At 31.2% G+C, this 25,522-nt stretch overlaps 1 protein-coding gene across 3 annotated transcripts in view; it reads left to right on the top strand.

The window, feature by feature from the left end:
- Positions 1-16,096: 16,096 nt before the first annotated feature.
- Positions 16,097-25,522, top strand: part of LOC143068103 (protein Wnt-11-like) — a 43,806-nt gene continuing 34,380 nt past the window's right edge. Inside the window, exons 1-2 of one of the 3 annotated variants that reach the window (XM_076241874.1) lie at positions 16,097-16,111; positions 21,028-21,442. In XM_076241874.1, the coding sequence (XP_076097989.1) occupies positions 21,342-21,442 (101 nt within the window). In that variant the 5' untranslated portion in view covers positions 16,097-16,111; positions 21,028-21,341. Of the gene's footprint in view, positions 16,112-19,962; positions 20,027-20,482; positions 21,443-25,522 lie in introns of those variants that run through there. The other 2 variants (XM_076241875.1, XM_076241873.1) reach the window with 2 other exon arrangements.

Below are 25,522 nucleotides of genomic sequence, written 5' to 3'. Positions count from 1 at the left end.
ATAGAACATAGTGAAATTTTGCAGAATTTGTTGGCTTTTGACATGGAACATTGCTAGACATTAAAGATATTTTCAATTTTCCTGACTGTAGGGGGCATTGTATTGCTTGTTAAAAGTATTAAACAGGTTCAAAATTAAATGATAGAAATGAGAGAGCTAAGGTATTTACATTATAGAGGGTGAGAATGTTGTTCAGAACATAATTATTGGACTAAATGGTTAGTTATGAAAAATTAAGGGATCTGCCTTTGTTTACTTTTCAGTGCAAATGTAGTCTGCTCCGAGTATTGAAATGTTAATGCGGCATTTTAATACCAAATAATACCGAATTATTTCCAGATTGATATAGATTAGTTTTCAAATATAATTTGTAGCCAATACACAGGTGCATTTTTGCATCGTGTCTGCACCAAAAGCGTTGATTGCCATTCTAACTAGATATTTATTGCAAATTTCAATCATGGTTTTACCAATTTATGTTTATTTATCACCTAATAAACTTAAAATATCTACCACAAATGTCTATAAGCACAGGTTATTGGAATCAAATGCCTCTACTTCACACTGGTTTTGACTTATCTTTAATGCACTCACGCTGTTTCTCTGTCATTTTGATAATAAATATGCCGTAGATATTACTGACTGACAAAAGTCAGTGTCGTATTTACCTCAGCGATGTACATCTTGTTTTCTTATTCTTTATGCTTTTACCTGATATATCTGTACAAAAGGAGATATGGGCAAACGCCAATAAAGCAGCAATTAAAAACCAACTCAAAATACCCCAACCACACAAAATAAATACAAATTAAAAAGACTTCTATATTTATGTAAAATTTAAATAAATCAATATAATTTTATCTTGATTCCTGCTAATGAGAGATGGTTATTTTGACCAAACTACGAATAGGTCTTTCAAACGATGTTTAACTTTTTTTAAATTGAAATTTGTTATATAAAAATAAATTTGTCTACAGACTAATTTTTGAATCTGAATTTTCATTAAGGATATAGGACAAGTCGACTCCTTTATGTGTCAGACCACCAATTAACATGCAAAAGTAGCCCTTCCCTGACCAAAAATAGAACTTTTGATGTGATTGTTTAAGTTAAACAACAGTTTGAAGAAATGAAACTTTTGATGGAAAATAAATATATTTAGACTATTTTATTCAAAACTTATTTTTCCATGAGTTTGCATTAAAATTCAGGATAAATACGCTCCACATAATTTTAAGTTAAGAATTTCTAAAAAAAAAAAAAAAAAAAAAACAGTAGTACTTGGCTTCTGAACGGTAGCTCTTCGTAAGTAGACGGACCTTTTATAGCTGACTATGCGGTATGGGCTTTGGTCATTGTTGAAGGCCGTATGGTTACCTATAATTGTTATTTCTGTGTCATTTGGCCTCTTGTGGAGAGTTGTATCATTGCAATTATACCACATGTTCTTTTTTATATTTAAACATTGTTTTTAAAACATTTGCATGTAGAAACGTGATACATGTATATTCATGATATACACTGTTTCTATGAAGTTAGACATAAGATTAAATATTGAGAAAGCTGCAAAAACTGCAAAATTTGGTTGAATAGATAGGATTTGAATTGGTATTCTGACACCTTTAAAGTCGCTCCATTGCCACAACCAGTCTTTGAACTTACACTTAATGATTGTCCTAAAAAGTATAACACTTCTTATCAAAGATCCCACAGGAAATATCGATTTGTCCTTTTTTCTTCTTCTGAATTCTGATCATGAATAACAAAAATTTTCACTGGTTTATTATTAAAATTAGTGTTTAACTTTCCGTATTAATTACGATTATGATGTAAGTTCACTTTCGTCTTGAAGGAAAAGCTTAGGAACCAGCCAACTATTCAATTTATCATTACAAAATTCGAATTAAAGTATGAATGAGAGAATACTTGTTTTTCGCACGTATAACACGAATAACGGTCTCGGTCGTTCGTCTGTGTTAATTTCTAGATAAAGACGAAACAGTTTCATCATATTATCCAACAGTATCTAAATAAAACCAAATATCTTTATACTTCTAAAAACATTAACTGAAAACTAATTTACTGAATTTCCCCAATAATGCTGACAATTTAAGTCAATCTGCGTAGTATGTTGTACATCAGACCGAAATTATCAAACAGAAGTGTTTATTCATATATTTCATTTATTTGAATTGCGTATTTAAAATTTTTCTGTTGTAAATTTCTAAATTTATTTCGTCCTGTGTATATACAAAGATAGTGATTTGTCACTTGTTATCATTTCCTACTGTAAACAGGTAAAACATTAATTTCATTGCTATCACATCCTTCCTTTGAAAATGGCCTACCACATATCGTGTTAGTACTTCAAGCTGTAGAGGCATTGGAACCATTAGTCTCTCTCTTCCTAACTCCTTCTTTTTAACCTTTCAAAATCAATTTTGATTCTAGTATTATATTTAAAGAAATAAAAATTTAAAAAAAACGTATGAAAATATCAAAAAGCATCAAACATCTAAACATTTTTTTAAAAATTTTATCGCTCCTTTAAATAAACTTCTTCTAAAAGATTACCAATTCAACACTGTAATAAGATCATTGAATATTGTATTTATTGGTATAAATATTGATTATGTTATCAGTAAATTAAAGGCAAATTAAATATTACTAGTATGTTATTATACAAATATAGCCTTTGTATGAGGTCGATACAAGGATATATTGACCTGAAAGAAGTATATTGACTGAGGAGGAATATTTGTTATATTATTAATTTCAGACCATTATGTATATTTGTATCAAAATCGTCATTTGCTTTTGTTTGAATTTTATACATCATATTGTCTCCTTGACAATAACAACATATTAGTTGTTATTTAATTATTTTGTTTGTTTGTTTGACATCTTAGGTATTTGAAGACTGTTTTCGTCAAATAATCGATCACAGATATCATTTGTTTAAAAATAACCGTGCAATATGCTCTGTGCAATATGCTTTTTGCTATCCGCCGTTTTCTCTCTACCTTCGAAAATATAGTTTAACATGTGACTATCCCTAAACGAATCAAATTTGTTAAAATATACGAATTAATAATATATACATATACACATCATGGATCTACAATCTGTCGATACCTGTATCTTGGCATTGCACAAGGTCATGTTTTTTCTCTGACTCTTTATGACGTCTATACACTAAATCCATTGGATGTTGGATGTGTACAGATTGGTAATTAAGTCTTAGATGCATGATTTTTTTTATTAGTTGTTAGTGGCTTTGAACTAGCTGTCAATTAACTGCGAGTACTCTCAGATCTGTTCCTAGTGTCTACTTGTTGTTGGGATGTACAAGTATACGGCCACGTCCACTTGTAGTTTCGTCTATCTGATGAGTTAAACCCTTTTCAACTGATTTTTATAGTTCTCTCTTATTTTGCCTTGAAACAAGTTACATATAGACCCCTAAAAGAGTTGTTGCATGTGTTGTTTTAATCTGCAGAGATTGTGGCTATCGCATTCAGTCGAGGAATCGGATAAAACGTCCACAGTTGAACTGGACGTGGCTACGCATTTTTCGGCACGGGACATTTGCGCTTTTTCATAGGACATTTGTGCTTTTTTTTTTGTGGACACTTGCGCTTCAAAACATAGGACATTTGCGCTTTTGTAATTTTCGATATTTATGACTTTCCTTCCCATCACAATTACAGGTCAGTTTTAGCTTGATATTTGAAGCCCAATGAGTGAACAAATTTTGCTCTTTTTATCTGTCCTGATTGGTACTTACAGCCCACATCTCAAATAAATGATCGAGTTTCTCCTTCTCAATTCTTGATTGGGAAGCCTGTTCATCAATGTACCGAATTTTAATATAATTTACTGACTGTTGTTCAATAATGCTCTTCAAAAATATAAAAATGGCAGGATGAGTCATGTAAAACTGTGCATTGTAGTGAGCATGGAAAGATTCTGGGCCATTTGTTGTACGCTTTCTGTAAAATGGCTGTTCAGCCCATAATATTGGTTGAAATCTAGATTCAACTGTAACATAATTTTCTGTCAAGTAGTCTGCAAAATTGGAACATCTCGGTTCTTTCTTTTACTTTTATTTCCCATAGGTCCAAACGAACGCCCACTTTACCAAGAGTTTTACAGATTTCTTTATTCCGGTTCCCCTTTAAGGTATTGTTACATTATACTGAAACATACGTCGTATCGGTGAAGACAAAACAACAGTTCGCAATACACTATAAGAAAACTTATAATTGAGCACATAATCCCACCAATTAACTGAGAGGTGAACGTATGGGTAATAGAAGGGGTGGCATTGGATACTACACAGGGGACAATCATCGTGTTGCTAAAATTATAGTCATTGATAAGGCTTCACAATCCACTAACAATGTTTTTCTTACAGATATATGTAGATATATAAAAAATTGGTCGAAAAATGGATAAGACTTATGCAAAATGAAATAATTATACATACAACTGTAATGAATAGAATGAACGACCAGTTATTAATATCTGTTGATATGCCCGTAAACAGTGTGCCATACAGAATATTTTAAATGTTCATGCCAAGATTGACGGTACTCCAGTAAAATAATTTTGAGTGGGCTAAGTTCAACATAGAATATAGCCATTTTAACACCAAATAAAAATTGAGATCTGACACTTAATTTGTTGGTTTCACACTGTGTGGCCTCCCTATTTGATTGATTCTGTGTCACGTAAACAGGGATATCAAATGTACAGGGTTTTAAATATTTACTGTTAGGTTAGTTTATGCTTTTGTAATTGTAATTATAGTCTTAAATGTGGGTTTTAATTCAACTGTCATCACAACTTCATTGTAACACCTGCAGTGAATAGTCTAGATTTAATTATTTTACTATATAAGGCATGTAAAGTAATAATAAGATGCAGATATGTATTTATGTGCAATTGAGAATGCTTTCAAAAAGATAAATCCGAATAACCAAAAACAATAAAGAAACCTGGGGAAATAGACGGTTTAAAAAGATCTTCTTTCTGTTACGATGACAGTCAATACACTTGAAGCTTTCAATAGACATTAACTAAATATTCAAACAGGGTTTCACGGGGAAAATGGTTGTGGCATATAGGACCAAGATCAATAGAAAACTTTCATTAAATATCATATCAGGGCAATTGTAAATGACCTCTTGTGCATACTTAAAAGAGCAATGAGTGTATTTTCCTGATTTAAGAAGGATATTACATCATCATTGACATGAAAACAAACTTCTGTTGCAAAATAATTACTCAAGCGCTTGAGTAATCTATTACAATTTTCTATGTTCGTAGCTAGTCAAGTTAGCTACATGTATGATTGGTTACGAATACTAAAGTATTGCTATCTTTCTGTAGTTTTCAATTAAAAATGTCCATTCAATCTAACTTCTTTTCTAACTATATGCGCTCTTTTTTCTTACGAATATGCAATTTCTCAGAAATATCCTTTTCGGTCAATTGTGAGTCTATTTAAAAAAAAATGTAAGTTACGACTAACGTCGTACTACTTCTTTTCCAAATAAGTCAAATATAACTAAAATTGTTCATCGACTCTTGGACGGAGTTATCTGTATCTGTACGTTACACAGTGCAGTATCCGATTGTGGATATATACGCACTAGAAGGAGAGCTGGTTGGTTTGTCCAACTGTTGGATGGCAGCCGTGAAACCCTCAACGGTCTTCTGGCATGCAATATTCTCTTCCAGATGGTTCCATTGTATTATTGTTTTTGGGAAAAAAGAGTTCTTTCTAATGTCTGTTTTGCAGTCAATCAATTTGAATGATCTGCTATATTTCGGGTTTCTTGTATTTCAACGATATTTGTGTATTGTAAGTTACTAAAGTTTTATGTTTGTTTCTGATTTCTTGTATGTAGTTAGATCAATAGCAGGCACCAATACCTCAACCACGTTGTAGAACATAGTCAGCCACTGATGTTTCCTTCGTATTTGGCGAGGTTGTATTTTCAGCTTAGAAAGCATAGTTGTAATAATGAAGGTTGAAACGTGGGCCTCTTAGATCTGTATGCTCTCTATCATATCTATTTCCCTGATGGTGAATGGGTCCCAGATGACAGCACCGTACTCTAGTACGGATCTTACCATGGCTTAGTAGGCTAGCTTTTGCACTCTTTGGGACTCTGGCGTAAGTTTCTTCTCATGAAGCCTAGTGTACAGCTTGCCTTGCTTGTTGTTTTTCCTATGTTATTGTCCTTGTACTAATATCATGTTTTTGTGTTTTTTCTTTAATAGTCATATTTCTATCAATATAAATATTTTACGTAAATAGTTCAAATATATACAACCCTTTGCCTGAATTATTTTGAAATTCTGTCCGTTGCATTATTGAAAAATGCAACCACATTTTAATATATATGTATCTTTTGATCAAACAAACATAAACCCATTAGATAAAATGCGTTTTTTACTCGATAAAATAGCTTAAGAAATTCGAAAACACGAACTCTAAAAGTTTTTACCGAAAACTACCAATAGTTTAAAAGACGCAAGTCATTAATTGTGGAAAAATCACTCTCTCTCGGGTAGTAAACATTTGAGAATATAGTTTTGACTTTCTAAAAAAAAAACACAAAAAAAACCCCACCACATATTTACGAGATTTATATTTATTATATTTGCATTAATAAAACATATTGTATATTTATGGATGGTTACACATAGTTAATTTTGAAATTAAAAATGCTAAATAGGTAAAAATATGTTTTATGGAGTATTATGAACTCCTATCTTGGACTTTTATCTCTTAACGGATATAAAAAATGATTATTTTCTTTTCAAAAGATTGCTTGTCGATTTCATTAAAGGTTCTTAAAATTAATTGCTGATTTATTTAAATTACTGATGAAGTCAACTTATCAAACTTTGAAGTTGAAATTGCAAATGTTTTTGATAAATTAAATAAACGTCTTTTAACATCTACCAACGTGGGAATATTTGTTTTTATTTTTGTTTTCTTTATTTTCATTCACACAAATATTTTTTGGGCGTTACCGTGTCCGCGCCATTAAACACGTCAGTTTTCATTCAGTGTTCCGAAGTAGACCTGCACTGAATCATGACTATAAAATTGTAATGTTACAAAACATTCAAACATCTATACTCTGGTACTCGGGAAATATCCAAATAAAATTATGTAATTTTCTCATTAAAAAAAATATGAATAAAAACGCTGTTCACTGTATTTTCAATCTCGTCAAAAAAGTTTAAACTCACCATTCTTATTAAATCATTCTTCAAATTCACATATTTAGCATTGTAATCATTACTTTGTATATTGTCTTTGTCGGTTCATTCATCGATTTTATTTTAAAGAGTTTATATATGCATGGTCTATTGACTTTGAAACTATTGCTTAATTTACAAGTTTTAGTCTTTGAGTATGTCAGTTTATTGGAAACCGCTAGAGAAGGGTCAATGACATTTGATATGCAGTTGTGTAAGAACTTGTAGATCTCATTTTCCTTGAAACAATTACCCATGTCAAACAATATTTATACCTATACTTCTAATTTGACACACACGATCATCTCAGTACCAGAATCCATGACAAACGAGATTTTAATTTTGATGTTATCAATTTCTTTCACCTGCATAAAGGAAATACACATCCAGCTTATTCGGTATTCAAGCGCTTGCAGCTCCTACTCAGACTTTGTAAAACGTCACTAGTCTTTGAGCAGAAAGTAGATGAACTAGGGGTATGTCAAAGAACGTCTGGTTATTTTTCTTTAAAGAAATCATCGGAAAGTACCAAGATCTTATTGGTAAATATTCTGTATCAACTTCACAATTAATACACGATGGTCTTGAAGTATAGATTCTGGGTACTGACATTGTTTATCATCTTACTAACCTGTTAAACTATTCTTTTATTTGTCTTTAACCTTATTACTTTAACTGTTTAGTCTGGTTTTATTGATATTCATTTGATGTTGCTCGGTACTTGTACATCCAATCATTGTGTTATTGGTCTATTATAAATCTCGTATTCTTGTCTTTCATTTCTGCTAATGTGCTTAGTCTATATGCCTTTTGGTGTTCCTTTAAAACATATGGTGTGGCTCTGTGCATCCCCTTATTGTGCTATTGTAAAACATTTTATATTTTTGTCTTTCATTTTTACTAGTGTGCTTTGTCTATATGCCTTTTTATGTTTCTTTGATACATATATGACGTGGCTCTGTACTTATACATCCCGTCATTGTGTTAATGAACTATGGTAAATTTGTATATTCTTGTCTTTAATTTTTGTCTAATGTACTTAGTCTGTATGCCACTCTGTGCTTCTTTGTTACATGTTTGTTTGTTTTTATATTGATTAAGATAATATTAACACAATGTTTACTGCTGTATCCCTATTTTTGACATTTTTACCTATTATGTCTGTTTGTTTTGTTCAAATTTGTCAAAACAATTTGATGCGACTGTCATAGAAGTTGGAGGTTAAACTAACTTTAAAACCAGGTTTAATCCAGTATATGCCTGTATCAAGTCAGGAATATGACAGTTGTTATTCATTGTTTTCATGTGTTTGAGCTTTTGATTTTGTAATTTGATTAGGGACTTTCCTTTTTGAAATTTCCTCGGAGTTCAGTATTTTTGTGGTTTTAATTTTCATTAGTATTTCATATGCAGATTTATAAACATTGGCATTGGCATTTTCATCTCAATTGTTGTTGTTTGGACTTGCACCATGATTTATTTAATTTCAACATTTGCATTATGATACCAGATTACATATAGACGAGACATATCTCTGTGTCAACAGTTAATTGCTTTTGAAGTACCGATCTTCTGCTGAAACATGGCTTTTCAAACTGATCGGTACATTTTGTTTATACGCTGTATAGTTACATCAAAGTCTCATGTTAGAGATGGACGCTCACTTTCATGTTCAATCTAATTAGAAACCGATCTCTCAACCCTCCCGTATTCTGATATGTCGCGTGGGAGATCTAACGAAACCCGCTTAGAGGTCACATGTGAGTGACCTCGTAGGTGTGTCTTTTTCGACCAATGAAATTGAGTCTTCCACGATCTTGAAAGTTTATCGTAAGGTAAAGGGATGTAACTCATTTTATATACGACGAAATCGTCAGTCAAAATAATTCATAAACTTTTTTGATTGGCTTATTAATAGGTCGTCAACTCATTGACATATCATTATAAATTCGTAACTTCTAGTTCACTCACATGTGACCTCAAAGCTGGTTTCGTTAGATCTCCCACGCAACATATCAGAAAACGGGAGCGATAAGAGATCGGTTTTTAATTAGATTGTTTCATGTTAAACTAAGAACTAAAACGTGTGCCTGTTTATAGTCAGAAATCTGTAAGACAGTGGTTGTTGTCTTTTATAATTTGTTTTACTTTCATTTTTGCATAAATTAGACCCATTGGTTTTCCATTTTGTCGTCATATCGGGGATTTTCATAGCTAATAAAATTATACCTGATGGGTCCTGCTCATACAATAGGGTCATATGGGTAACCTTAATTGTTCACATATTTGTCCTTAATGGATTGGTAATTATACAACATCTCTGTGTTTTGGATTGGTAATTATACAACATCTCTGTGTTTTGGATTGGTAATTATACAACATCTCTGTGTTTTGGATTGGTAATTATACAACATCTCTGTGTTTTGGATTGGTAATTATACAACACCTCTGTGTTTTGTATATGTATCATGAAATAGAGAGTACCAGTCTTCATCTATCATTGTATTAGAATCATAATAGTCAAGAACTTTTAACAAATGTCTCACCTCTCAGTCCTATTTATAGTATAGTTGGTACAGAAATGATCATTGATGCTACAACATACAAATATCTTGAGAACTTTATTCGCGAAGAACATTGCTTAGTTGTTTGGCTTTGGTTTTTAGTTTATTTTTGTTAAGTTTTGGTGTGTTTGTATTTTTGTTAAGTTTTGGTGTGTTTGTTTTTGTTTTTGTTTCGTTGGTTTTATCTATTCACTTTGTAAATTCTACTTTTAGTGAATTTCGGCCATTAGACTTCCAAAACGTGTTATAAAAGTAGAATGTTCGCAGAATTTTACCAACCATCTAGTCTTAAAGATTTAAAAAAATCTGTAATAGTAAATTGACGTGCATAATAGTTCAGTATTCCTGAAGTGAAATTTCTACCAGTTTGAGCATTTCCGGTATCTTTACGAAAAGTTTCAACCATTAAACTCGATGAGTTCAGAAGGGATATCATAAAATGAACTCTCGGAATGCTATGTTGATAATGAATTCTTTTACTGTCATTTTATCTAACGTTCTTAAAAGGATACTACAATCTGTCTTAACCTACTCTAATAAATATAACCAGATAGTTGTAAACGTCACTTCAACTTGCAGATTTATGCCAAAACTATGGCAAAAGTCGATCTTTTGAAGAAATGCAATTATGGATAAGACATTTTATTATCCGGTACAAAAACCAATATGCTTCTTCTTTTTTTTTCGAATAAAAAATCATTTGAAAGTGTGATGTGTATTTCATCTGGAATGCTAACTATATTTTCCTCATGATTTTATTATGGCATTATTTTTTTGGCTTTAAGAGCAGACGTTGCATTCTTCAATAAAAGTGGAATGATTTAGTATCGTATATATATTATCGAAATGCATTTGCAAGTGCATATGATGCACTATCAATGTCAGAATCAAAAGGAATCATTGTCAGATAACCATAGCATTTGCGTCACTGTCAAAAGTTGTGAGACTAGTTTTATGGGGGTGTCATATTTTACTCACTAAGTAGACACCTGCACCTTACCAGAAGCTACGATCTCAACGTAGCCTCTCTATTTATTAAACATTAACCGTCTTAAACTATAATTCCCTCATTCTTTTTAAAGGTTTATGGACAATGTCTTTAATATTTCTCACAATCTCATTCAAATCAAACTGAATTCAGAGTTCTTTAAGAACAACTTTGAGTGAGAACCAGGAAGTCACTCTATGGGACTTCAATGAGAGGCATTCTGTAGTTATGTTGCAAAATAATGGATACGGACACAAATATCTTAAACCAAACTCTGTTTGCCCAGTGAAACCATATAAATCAATGAAAAAACATACATCATAAACGAAAACCCACAGAGGTATCATGCAATTGAGGTTTATAGTTCAACAACCAAAGCCTTGGTTGTAAAGGAAGATTCAGCTCTGCAGCCAAAAGATACAATATCAGTTGAAATAACATTAAAATTATAACAATTAATATTTCTTCCTCAATCAAAGTTAAAAATCAACAAAAATAAAGATGTTGTTAAAAGTGCATAGATGTGAGTTATATCATGTATGTTACGCGAATTTTTAAGGTCCTACTCTAAAATACCAATCATACCTAGTCATTTGGTCTCTGGTCGATAGTTTTAAAAATGCATAGGCAATCATTCATCGCAATTAAGTCTCTGGTAGAAAGTCATCTCATTTGACTTCGTACATCTTTTTTTCGTCTCTGGTTGATAGTTGTCTCATTGGCAATCATATCTCGTCATTGTGTTTCTATTATATAGTCATACTAGTGCGCTCATTGGCGATTATGCCTTGTTATTTGGTCGGGCACGTTTGGTCTCTAGTGAACAGTTGTTTCATTGGTTCATATCTTCTTTTGGTATCATATGTTTGCCCCCCCCCCTCCCTCCCGCGCAGTCGCCGAAGCGGCGGGGACATTAAGTGTTATCCTTAACCGTCTGTGCTCCGTTTTCGTTTCCGCACATTTACTTAAGAACTCTTCATTTAAAATTTATGAACTTCAAACACAATGCTCAAAACCAAAGCTTTATAATTTTGAAGATTGTATTTCTTTTTCGTTTCTGCACTATAACTTAAGTTTACTCATCCAAATATAACGAAACTCATTCGCAATGCTGAAAACAACAACTTGCAAACAGAGTTCGAATTTGGACAGTGAGTCAATAATCGTTCTAGACTGATGGCCCTCTTTAGGTTGGAAAATTGCAAAGCTTGAGCAGGGGATTCGCGTTTTCAGACACATTTTTCTTTTATGTTATTGAAGAGATTGCAATGTAGGGGGGAAACCCAACTTCAGTCGATTTGTAGCAATTGTTCGACATCTTTTATATAATAATAAATTCATTGGGAGATTCAATTAATACATATTGCTTAGGTGGAATGTAACCTCTCTCAATTTATTGAACCCCTTATTCTTCTTCCTTTGTTCATATGCAGTACAAACAAAGAATTATTGCTTTATATAAACTAAGTATTGTAAGATTCCCCTTTAGATTAACTGAGTGTTGTAAAATTCCCCTTTACCCTCGATCAATGATGTGACCTCGGATAGATATGAGATAAACTGTATTAAATACTTAAAAGATTAACTAAAATACAAGCTTTTGCTACACAATTTACATACGTCACTTTTAACCATTACTTTTGAAGTGCTTTCAAATCTTAAGTGACTCTCGTTAGCATGAATTATTACATAACAAACGAAGTATATGACTTCAGGAAAATTCTATAATACTATCTATATGAATAATCAAGTTTTACATGCGTTTTATAGCTTTTTTATGACTGTTGAGATTTTCTTAATTTCATGCACCATAAAATTACTTTTGATAGCTTTTTACATAGCATAACAAGCGATTTTTGCACTTTTAACAGTTTTTCTAGATATCAATTTGTACTGGAACTAGACATCTGGACTTCAAAGAAAAGTCTAAAAAAAAACCAATTATCCCTAGATTCACTACCAAAGTTGTGATAATATACTAGTACTGCAATCTAATCAAACACACAGGGTTGGATACTCATGTATTACGGATGCAAAAAATGTCTCCCAGTCCTTGTGATTTATGCCTTTATATTTTACAGTTAAGAGCTGTTCGCCTTTGAAAGGGGAGTCATCCTGTATATTTAGTTGCATCTTTGTTTTTATAGCTTTTAGTATTGAATGCACTGGCAGCTTTCTTGAATAAGTAATTACTAATGTATGGTATTAATTAAAAGAATTCATATATCAGGAAATTTTCGCATATGAATAATTTACGTTTTTTACGATTCTTTTTGTGGTAGACTTCTAAATTTACACTATGCAAACGGTCTTGCTATTCATTTATAAAATACATTTTGCAAGGCCATGAACGCAAATAATGATAATGAAAACAGCCAAAAATTAACTGCCACATCTAAGGCCGATCGCGATCAAAACAGGATAAGAATATAACTCTTAATACGTTATTTGATATTTAAAAAAAATGTCTTCAGTTAAATAGCAAATGTGTTATATTGAATGTCGTCTCCTCCAACTAATTGATCGATATGTTTTTTTCATTTTTAAGAACACAACACTTATTAATGGGAGATGTAAATGATAAAACCTTTCGTTTTGTTGCTGCTAAGCCGGTTAAGAAGTCGGTGAACTCTTTTGGTATGTTCCATTTACTTTACACCTTCTTTTATATGCACAGTTTACGGGTAAGTCTTGGTTAACTTACTTTTTTCCCCAACAGTTATACATTATACAGAAATGCTACACAAGAACGTTGCAGTAGGTCCCTTTGAAGTGAAAAGAAAATAAACTTCACTGTAGTAGAAAAGTCTTAAATTTACATCAAGACAGTGAGTCTTCACTTTGGGTATTTTTAGTTATAATTTATAATGATCTTCTCATGAAGGTGTCAACAAGTTAATAAAATAAACTTCATATCAAAAACAAAAACTTTCAGAAGTTGTATCTGTTTCAGATGCGGTAATTTTCACGCTTTTCGTGTTTATTGTCGACATTTTATCATATCTAATCATGTTTTGAGTTTAAAACAATGAAAATGTTACAATTTTCATCGTCAATTTTGCGTAATTGGTCATAAAAAGATATTTCGGTTGTTTTTTATCTTCCAAGGTTATATAACTTATCAGAGCTGCATAGATGAATATGAACACACTTTGGCAAATGTAACAAGTCATAACAGTTATCAACAACACAAATCTTATTAAAATTGCTATATAAGTTACAGTTCTTAATGTTTGATTAATTATTTGACACATCTTGAAGTTTGAAATATAAGAACAAAATGCACAAAAAAGGAAAGAAAGGAAATAAATAAATACAGTTCTGTTAGCAATGGATTAACTTGATAGATATAAGAAGATGTAGTATGAGTGTAAACGAGACAACTCTCAATCCAAGCAACAAATTCATGATTTTTTTTAAAAGTAAACCGTAATAGGTAAAGGTACGATCTTCAACACGAAGCCTTGGCTCATTAACTTATCTGTTTTAGATTCATCAGTAAGCTTAAGATAATTAAAAAGGCAAGTGTTTTTGTTAGATATTGTTTGTGTGGAGTACTAGTATTCTAAATGTTTTTGCATTTGATCGTGATTTAGTTGAATAATTAAAGATTGGTTCACTAAGGAAGCTTAACCAGTTTTGTAAGAATATGTTTTCTCATGGTATATTGTTTGTTTTTTTATTAAATTTTGGACAGTGTAAGGATTTGTCAGTCAAATAAAAACTTTCATTCGTTGATAAATTCGTCTCACTCATTAAAATTGTTTTAAAAATTCGAACAAAATGTATCAAGCTTAATATTTCAAGCAACTCTTTTAAAATAACCAAGGCCGTGCGCTCCACGGTGAGTCAAATAATGGACATCCATAATTTGCAGGCCCCATACCTTCTTCTGTAATAAAACAAAACTATGCTAGATACACTTACTTGTGCTGTGATGAAATGATAGAATCTGTACATTTTGTCCTTGATAACACCTATATACGTTTTGACAATACAATTTATCGACAGGTTGTAGGTATAAATGAATTCCTATGGGCAACAACCGTGCCTATTTAATAACAATCTTGTTCCTTTACTGTTATGTATCAGTCCGTCTTAATCATTGTTTAAAATTGATGATATCTTTGCTCTTAAAAATTGAAATTATACTGCAAAAAAATTGATTCAGTGAAATTCCTTAAAGTGAATTTGATATGAACAGCGATAATTGTCATGTTCATTATTTGAATATTCCGGGGTGGTGTTCTCGGAAGTATCCTAAGATTCGTCCTAAGTCATAGATAAGACCTATTTTAGGATGGACTTAGGATCGACTTAGGACACTCTTAAGTTGCGTCTCGAAGCTATCTCAAACGCATCTTATGTTAGGACGTCCTAAACATATCATATGTGCGAAAGTATAACTAGTTAAAGTAATTGTTTGATAAAACATTTATTAGAGACGAAACCATTTAATAAAATTGTTTATAAAATTTTGTAATACCATGTATTCAATTAAATGCATGATTTCAAATGTTATAATAAAATAATATCAAATAGGATTTTGATATAAACTGTAAAACAATTTGTTTTGAAATGAGAATATTAAATTCGTAGTGTCATCGTATCGTAAAAACGCGAAGTTCAAAGTTGAAAATCATGCACAATTTCTGTATACGAGTTAATAACCGATGGTGGGTTACTTTTCACGTTCATCTTCACGTAAAAAAATGAAAAAAGGCATGCACAAAGTTAGGATGAAGATATGATGATCTTAAGACACCTAATTAGGTGTCGTAAAGTTAGGACGAAAAATAAGATATATCCTAAGTTAGGAGAGCTTCGAGAACACGACTTAGGACAAAGACTAGTCATAAGATAGTCTTATGACACGTCCTAATCCTAAGATAGCTTCGAGAACACCCCCCCCCCCCCGGTTTCCTAAATACTCAAATTTACGACAAAGAGACGAATTTTTTATTCCGTGTATATTCCTCTCGATTCGTTGTCTGGCCCGTTTCTCAAGACACAATATTGGTTGTTTCGCAGGTTTGTAAATATCAACTACAAATCGATAGTGAAAAAGAATGATCTAAACTTCACGGTTTTCCAACTGTCAACTTGCCATTTCTGTGTAGCTTATTCCAGCTGCTTATACGTGTACATGTTATCTGTCAATTGGTGAGACATCCATTTTAAAAACTCGTTATTCATTTTAGAGCTTGTGTTTCCTGTCAGAGTTTCACTGATAGAGGGTTTCTGCACACAAGAACGCTACTAAAAAGGGTTACGAATGGTAAGATTTAAAATTTGCGGACCCCTTATTAATTGGTTGACCGTGAAGGAATATCTATATCAAATATGACTAAAATATGACAACATTCGCTGCAACAATACACACAAAGAAGCTACGCTTAAATTTATAGTCACAAAAACACGACTCGACAACGGATTTCTAACTACCATGAACGACATGCCGATTGTCACAAGTGGAGCAGGAATTGGTTCCATTTCCTGAGCATCTGATATAAAAATAAAAAGATGCAATATGATTGCCAATGAGACAAATCTCCACAAGAGTCCGAATGCCAAAGAAATTGAATACTATAAAATAAAACAACATTAATATAATGGAATATACAGATATCTCTATCACAAGAACAAAATCTAACTGTGAAATATATAAGGGTGTACAGTTTTTTTCAGTTTTTAGTTTGATGCGTATTGCTCAATTATGGGTATTTTTTTTTGGGGGGGGGGGGGGGAATTTTTGTTATTCCTTTAATGCCAATTCGTATAGAGAGCGAGGTTTAATATATAAAGAACATTAATTAAAGCATTCACTGCAATTTCATACACGATATGTATAAATACACCTTTGCAAAGTACCTAGTATTGACGTCATAAAATTCTAAAATTATTTTTTAGTGTGTTGAGCTAGCTGCAAAACCATGTTTAACCCACCACTGTATCATACCACGTTAAATTATTTTACATGTGTTCCGTTGGTTGATATAGTCAATAGTTTGATTTGGTCAGGTGGCATGGAGTGCCCCCACCCCCTTTTTAATTTACTTTTGGGAGTTTGTTATTTGTGTGAATACTTTTTCACTGAATTGAACATTTCCCATTGAAAGTGTTTTTGCTAATAAACTAAAAAAAAAAACACTTTACAAATGAAAGAGGAAGTTACAAATTCGAGAACAACTTGTACCTTCAAGATTTATACCTCTAAGTTTCAGCTCAAGTTTTTCATCAGCAAATTCGTTCCTTCATTATTTTAGAAGCGTTTTAAGCGTCGTAAAAATAAGCATGTACATCATTTAACAAGTATAAATTTTTGTAATCTTGTTCAAATTATATCTAGTATTTAAGTCTCCTGCTTGATATAAAGTAAGAAAAAAATGTTTTGATAATGTAAATCGTATATCATTAATATGTGATTTGTTATAGTGTTAATGTATTTTAAATTTCCTATAAATGCTCATGGTGTTGATAATTACAGTTCGGGGTCATTTATAACATACTATGAGGATAAGAATATGATTTATCTAAATATACAATAAGTTGGAATTAAAAAAAGTCCGGCGTCGAACGAACTCCTCAAATATATTGTATGTAAAATCACATTATTGACTTGACAAGACACTAATGCAATGCTAATTGCGATGTTATCCGTCGGTTTTATTTGAGCCATTTCTAAAGAGAAAAAATCTATAAGAAAAGAGTGATATATGTTTGTTTAAAATTGCAGTTCAAATATAAAACATTACAAAATTTTGATAAATGTATTAACAGGAATAATTTATACTGGTAAACAAAAATAATACTCCGATTTTTAGACTTGTGGTTTTGGGTTTTTCTTTGTGGTATTATCTCATCTTTTTTGTATAAGCCGAAAGTTTTGAATATATTTTGCACAAAGTGTTTTTCGAAAAAGTGTGAAAAAAAACTTCAATTGGAGAAACAGCTATTTTTCCGACTTTCCCAAAAAAATCTTTCCAATGTTAGCATGACTGTCTTAATCGATGGAAGATAATTTAAATTATTGAATTGTGAAAAAACAAACTAAATTATTTTTTCTTCATTTTTTTGTGGGATTTGTGTTGCTCAGTCTTTGGTCTACTATGTTGTGTTTTGTGTGTGCTATTCTTTTTGTCTGTTTCTCTTTTTGCCGTTGTCTAATTTATTTTCGACTTACGAAAAGTTAAACTTGGCCGAAGATTTCAGTGATTTGTTTTGAAATCATGTTAACATATATGAGTTTGAATGAATGTTCCTCTGGTATCTTTCGCATCTATAATTATCAACTCAGAAACGGATCCGTTTGTGATGTTTTTTTCTGTTTTGCTGATAATTGCATAACGACTATATCGTGAACCTTTAACAATTTATATACAAGAAAATAGGAATAATTAAAATAAGAGTAAGTGTATAATTTAATGAGACAGCAACTCAACAACAGAAATAAAAAAAAAAATCAAATCTTCACGCAATTCGAATAAAAAGAACAGAAAAAAAAACCACACTTAAGATTGACTTTTTGATATTCTTTAATTATTATTTTTTTTTATATAACATTTGAAAATGAATTACCAATGCAATCAAACACCATAAGTTGCAAAAACACATTTAGAAACAACCATGGCCAAACAAATTTGATATGTAACCTTTGTGTTTTTGTAAGTTGTTTCAGGATTGATCATTACCGATGTTTACACCTTAGCCACTGGACGTTAAACAACTAACAATCAATCAAACTAAACCTGGAATATGTCACGGCTTAATATTTGCAATATCATTGTTTAATTTTAGATCGTTTGCCAGTCATTACTATTTTTATCTCATCGTCACAGCAGGAAAATCGTATGTTATATAGTTCATGTTTCATTTGTTTTATAACCACAGTTATTGCTTTGTCCATTTTTGACATGTATTAAGCTTTCTTGACCAGATAAATTTTAACCATTACAATGCCTGAACAAAATAATGGTAATTTACCGATGTAAAAGTCTTTCAAATCCATTTTTTCTTTCTCAATTTTATTATGCTATCGCAAAAAATATTTTGCTTTCGTATGGTCGGCGGCGGCGTCGTCGTCCGAAGACACATTTGGTTTCCGGACAAGAACTTTAGTTTAAGTGAATGGATCTCTATTAAATTTCACAAAAAGGTTTAATACCATAAAAGAAAGGTTGGGATTGATTTTCAAGGTTATGGTACCAATTACTTATGCGTAAGTGTAAGGATCTCTATGAAATTGTACCACAAGGATCCATATCATAAAGGAAAGGTTGGCATTGAGTTTGAAATAATCCCCCCAAACGTTTAGGAGTTAGGGGATAGTTAGTGGGTTAGTGGGTTCATATTAATTTTCTTCAAAGTTTAATTAAGCTACAAACAAAAAACGTCGAGGTTACATATATGTCTATGGAAATAGAGGACGTTCTCGTCGTCATTTCTCACACTTTCAACTGTTCCCAACATATAACAGACACGTGCAAGGCACGTTAACAGCCAAAACAAAACGCTTTAAAAACAAGTATTCTGCACTATTGTCAAATTCCTTCCTTTCGTTTGTCATAATGTTTGACACATCACTTTTTCAACCTTCTAGGTGTACTTTATTTTTTAAAGTGTTCTAAATTAAACTTTTTAATAGGTATACATTTTCACTAAAAAATCTATTTAATTTCTTGGTCTGAGATACATGTAACAAAATCTTGAACAATATATGTAAATTATTTAATACCGTGGTAAATAAAAGTTTGTCTGTAATCTAAATTGACAAGTTTAAGATATCGCATACATAATTTTAACACCTTAGTATTGTTTGTTTTCATTTCCTATGTCAAATTTCATTGCCGTAACGTATTTAACTGCTAATCTAAAAAATTCCTTGACAGTAATTGTAAAAAGGTGACAATCAAATTTGTGCAAATGACTTTAACAGGTACCCCGAAGGCGTGCTAATTGATAACGTGTTATCAACAATATAATGTTAATATTTCGTTTTGTAATGAAACCTTTCTGATTTTCTATTTCCAAATAAATAGATAATTGGAAAATCGGGTAATAAAACAGTTGGAGTGTGTTACAAATGTCTATAGGCAAAAACAAGTTTACTAAAAACGCCTATTGTTCAGTCTTTAACTTTTTTTTCTCTTTCCCATCATCCAATGTATTTCGACTTTGTTTTCATAAAGTTCAGGTAAGGCTGTAATCTCGACACCATCTTTAAAAATAAGATGGAAGTCAAAATACATATTTTCAAGAGGTTGATGAAAAGCTGTTGCATATAGATTTGTAACTTTCTAAAAAAAGATTTCAAATATTACTTGTTTTATATTACATTCGCTAAGCATTTACTAGTTTTTTTTTTCATTTCAAACATTTAGATTAATGTCAATGTTATGTTTATTATTCGATTATTATCACTACGATTTTTTTTAAAGAATGCACTTGAAAATATTAATTCTTTATGTCAGGTATATCTGTATTTTATAATTTGATGGAGTTTTCTATCTTAACCCGAAACACATTCAAATATTAAAAAACTGCATTATACAGATATAATTGTATCATCTTTTTTTATTTATATAATGCTGCGGTAATAATCGAGAACAAATTTGTCAATAAATCATTTACTCGTAAGAATAATGGCCAAATTTATTTGATAAATTGCACACGTATCATCAAGTTTCGGTATTAAACCAACCTTTGCCAACTCATTTTGTTTGCATCGGAAGAAATAAGCAGTTGCAAACAATTACAATGAGAAAATTGATAGTTTAAAAGAAGGCACGGGGATTTATTTTTATCTGCAGTAGTGAGTCGCGAAAACTTCCAATTTAACTGTGTCAGTAAAATTCGATTGTAAATCTTAAGTGGGCTGGTACAAATGAGTTTTAATTCTGAACAAAGTACACACTAAGAATTTTAGTCGTTCAGATCACGTCGTCAGTTACCGATGAACATCACGACATTCTCCATTTAAAAAAAATATAGGGAATTGTCGTTTGTTTCATTTGCAAAACACATTTAGAATGTAAAATGTTACATTGAGATATCGAAGTGTATGGAAGATTTCTGATTTGTGGCAATAAATTATATCCGTATTTTATTGCTGTGTTGGTATGAATAGACGAACAGAGAGAGGTGTTTGATTGGCTGATCATGACAGTATTATGTTTATACCTTTTCTTGTTTCAGTCTAGAAAACGTTCGAAATTTTATCGTGAAATTCAATTTTGACTGGATATACCAACTTTGCTGTAGAATTTAAAAAAATGGTGCAATACGATTTTTCATGATTTTGTGCATAGCATAGTACAACAAAACAAAGTGAAGTTTCCAAAAAATATTAATACGATCACACGATGAAGAAATAACCATGAAATAAGAAAAAAATGGAAAACGATGGATTTAAAATAGCAGATGATCGGAGTGCTGATTTTGTTTCAAATTGAGTTATTTTGTGGAAAATTTATGTGTTTGTGACGTCATTACGTCAGATTCTGCCAAGGATGAGGAATAGTGATGGAGTTATCCGGACGGGATTTATAGTCGTTCCAACTCTCATTCTGATTTTAGTACAGACGCAAAACTCGGTCGGAGTAAAATGGTTGTAAGTAGAACATTTTAAATTACATTGCTCCAATTATAATTTCTATAATGATGAGACCTGTTCTGGTAGTTCAAAAGTGTTTCAGAATACCCAGAAAAATACTATATGAACGTCATATTTACGTTTATTTTGTTAAGAATAAGAGTTATACTATAATTCTAAGAATTCAGTAGTTTTCACTTCTTTATTTTTATACATATGTTAAATAAAATTACACAATAACGGTTGTCAATAAATAAATAAATACTTTTGCAAGAAGTATTTTAAAATAAATATACTTTTCTAATGCAAAATGTGCAGATATATTGCTCTCATCAGTTTCAGTGGCGACTTGAAATTTTCAAATAGTTAATCTTAATTTAATTGAAATAATTCATAATATTCGTAAATCAAAATTATCTAATCTTAATAGGGATTTAATGATGATTTAAACAACGTGGTTTACAATAAATTTTCAGCTTTTTATACAACTTACAACTGATAAAACGTTTGTTTTAATGATGGACTTAATTTTGTCAGCGCTGAACAAATTAACAGTGCAACTAAGCATATGAATTCCTTCGAAATTTTAAACATTTAAAAAACAACATAAACTTAAGTCCAGATACCAAATGTTATCACTTGTTTAATTCTAGTGTAAATCGTCTTATCTCGACAACCCGTTACCTCGAAGATGACAATCTGCAAGTTTGGATCATTAATTAATTACACGCGATCGAAAAATTGATTTGACCGCTAATTCATTGTTGCTAGGTCATCTGATCTATATGTGAGCAGAGGTATAATAAAAAATTGGAGGATGAAACATGGAAATTTTGTGGTACATAAACATCTACTGCAAGCTTTAAAAAGAGAAAACATTTCTGTCTTATTGCTTAAAAAAATAAACATCGAATGCCATGGTTATGCTATCTTTAACGAGTTTTAGTGGAACAATTGCATACATGTAATCATATTTTTGCTTCGTTTTTTATTTGATATCCCCTTGTTCTTTATTAATACATGTATCTACATGTTCAGGTAAGGTTCCTTAAAATCATGTCATATGGGTTTTGTGGTTAATAGCTTTGCTATTGTCTATTTCACGAAACGTAGATCATGGGCAGTGTAAGGATATATATGATAACAGTGATATATATAAAAGAACCTGAAATGAATAAAAAAAATGTATATTTGAAATTTAATACAAACAAACCAAACTAAGAACATCAGACAAAAGAATGAAACGGTTTCTTTATATATTATCAATGGTTTTAAGATTGCATTGGCCCTATATTGTCCAAAAAAAAATATAGACTTACAAATAAACGGTAAATTTAAATAATATGAAAATAACTCTTTTTATCAGGAAATCTTTTTTGACAAGTAGACCCTACTGCAGAGATAATACTAATTATAATGCTCCTATGACCTTAAAAAGATGTTTAATAATTTGTTTAAGAGATTGAAAATGTTTCGTTGCCGTGTAATTTAAAATGTTTAACTATTTAGAAAATAAAATATTGAAGTCATTTATAATAAAAATCAATACATGTATAATATTTGTGACAAGTTTTAGTATTGTTGTTTCGTACATCACGAGAAATGTTAATTCACTGAGCTGATGTTATCTTGATAGTGACCACAAAATACATGTACTTTACCAATTTGATCAAAATATGCGATACCAACTGGGGTTCAGGCCTTAAATCTCCAGTGGTATTACATGTATTAAAAGCATTAGAAAACCTGACTGCATTATTTGGAAAATGTAATTACTTTATGACAGCAGAGTGGAATTAAATCTAGACATGACAGGGGAAAAAACTTTGGAGATGCATTTTAATATTGTTACTCCAGACTTCCGTTTGTCATGGTCTGGTCTCTGCATTTTTATAATTGTCTATTTGTTATCTGCTTTAACAAGAAATGCAGCAAAGGTAACGGTAAAGCTTGACTAGCTAAGCAAATCTAAGCACAAAACAATAACTAGATATTTTAGAATATATAAAACTGTAATGTCATCATAATGAAAACTGTTGAATGAATGTTTTTATATCAAAGAATCGATACAAAAAGGAATCAAACATTTTCTCTCAAGAAATAGAATAAGGGAATTAACAGCTTTGTACCCAGGAAAATGTTAACATAAGCATCATATCACGTTAATAAGGTTAACTTTTCTCCTGGTTTAGAATTATGCATACTGAAAGCCTAAAATCGACATGTTCTGCAAGGGCGAAATTTCAACACCCTTTGTAGCCAAATCGACATCAGATCGCGTTTACTGACGAAAAAATAGAAGTGTCCACATTCCTTATCACAAGCTGTGATAATTATTGAGGTAATAACATTTTTAGTAAATTAAAGAAGTAAAATAGTGATGCTTTTCAAATTAAACGAAAATTGAAGATCTCTGAGACATTCTTTTGAAAGGAAATTAAAACGGTTCTTTTCCTAAGTAATTTATCGTGACATCATATAAATTACAGCATATGATAAATATGCAGTTGTATTATAAAGTCTTTACCCATTGTACAACCTCAGAAATGAACCATCCTTTGATCTTTTGTCAAAGCTAATTTGTTTTGCCTTCAAAATCAGTCAGGGTACATTAATTCAAACCATAGAGAGGAAAAAATAGAAGAGATGAAAATCAATGGGATATAACAGAAAGGGGAGGAGTCAGCCTGAAAAGGAAACGAACATCACAGTATTCCGTTATAAGTAATGAGGAAAAATTCGTTAAATTGAAGCACTTAGACTGTTTAATTATCTCACTGAATATTTGCACGACAAGATTTAAAACACTTGTTCCCTACTTGAGAAAAAGGTATTTTGTTTGTCCAAATAATAAAGTTCATTCCGAGGGCCTTGTCTGACTTGTGAAAAAGTTGAGGGTAGATAATGAAATTATTTTCAATTTTCATTGTACAAACTATAGACAGGATTTGTTGAGAAGAATCCTACACTGATAAAAGACAGTGACGTTTCGTGGTGTTACTTATTGTTAGGTATATTAAAATAGGCACATTTATACATTTCAATGTAGTATATAGAAAGTATTTAATCGATTACATAACTGATGTAGTGACGAAATATTTAAATTCTATAAAATATTTGAAAATTTCTAGAATGACCAGAGTACGGGGACCATGAACATGAGCATAGCAGTGTTTGATTTTGGACTTCAAATTCTTTATAAAGATAAACTATAATTTTTGTCGTTCTTCATTCATATTTCGATATTCTTGGATTTTAACGTTTATTTTGTGGACATGGTGGATTCCACTTTGATTATTATAAACTTATTCCAATAGCCCTTCCTTCATTTGAATTATATGTAAAAGAGTGTTAAAAGTCTTTTTAAAAGTTTTTTTCACTAAGTGTTTTTTAAAAATCTTTATGAAAAGTATTAGAAGTCATACTTTAAAATGAATATACTAAACAAGTTAAACTAGAAATAACCATCAACGATTTACCAATTATGATTACTAATTTATATTGAAATATAAAACATTAGATTACATTTAGAATATGTTTTTAAAATCCAATAATAATACTTTCTTAAAATTTAATATTGAAGTTTGTTTATAAGATTGACCAACTGTATCCAATCTTCGAGCATTTCTGCCAGGGCGTTTCCCCCCTTTTAATAAAAAATAAATGTTTTCCCCAAAAAATTGTCTTTAGTAGAATGCACATCCAGACAGAAAAATACGACAAAGTTCCAGAATGTGGCAATTAACGAGCCAAATAGCAAGAATCGGATAAATCCATCGCCCCTCACATTTTCAACAACATTAATACCCCTAGGTGAAGTTGACCAAACATACTATTATCCTTCATTTGTTTCTTTTGTTCACGAAAATGTTTAGACAAACACACGCCTTTTATGGCTCTAACTTGGGTACAAGTTATTTTATTGCTTGAAATTGTTTCGCATTAGGGCAATAGCGTCCGAAATAAAAAGGCTTTTTGTACCCCGCGGGGGCAATATCAATGTCATAAATTCAATTTTGATTGTTTAGATTTGATTTCGAGATTAAAGGTATCAAACATTGTGAAGGTGTGAATTGCTATACAATAAAAGGGGACATT

This window comes from Mytilus galloprovincialis, chromosome 3, assembly GCF_965363235.1.
Source record: "Mytilus galloprovincialis chromosome 3, xbMytGall1.hap1.1, whole genome shotgun sequence".
Taxonomy (NCBI): Eukaryota; Metazoa; Mollusca; class Bivalvia; order Mytilida; family Mytilidae; genus Mytilus; species Mytilus galloprovincialis.
Note: the sequence above shows the minus strand (reverse complement) of the source record. Positions and strands in the feature narration are given on the sequence as shown.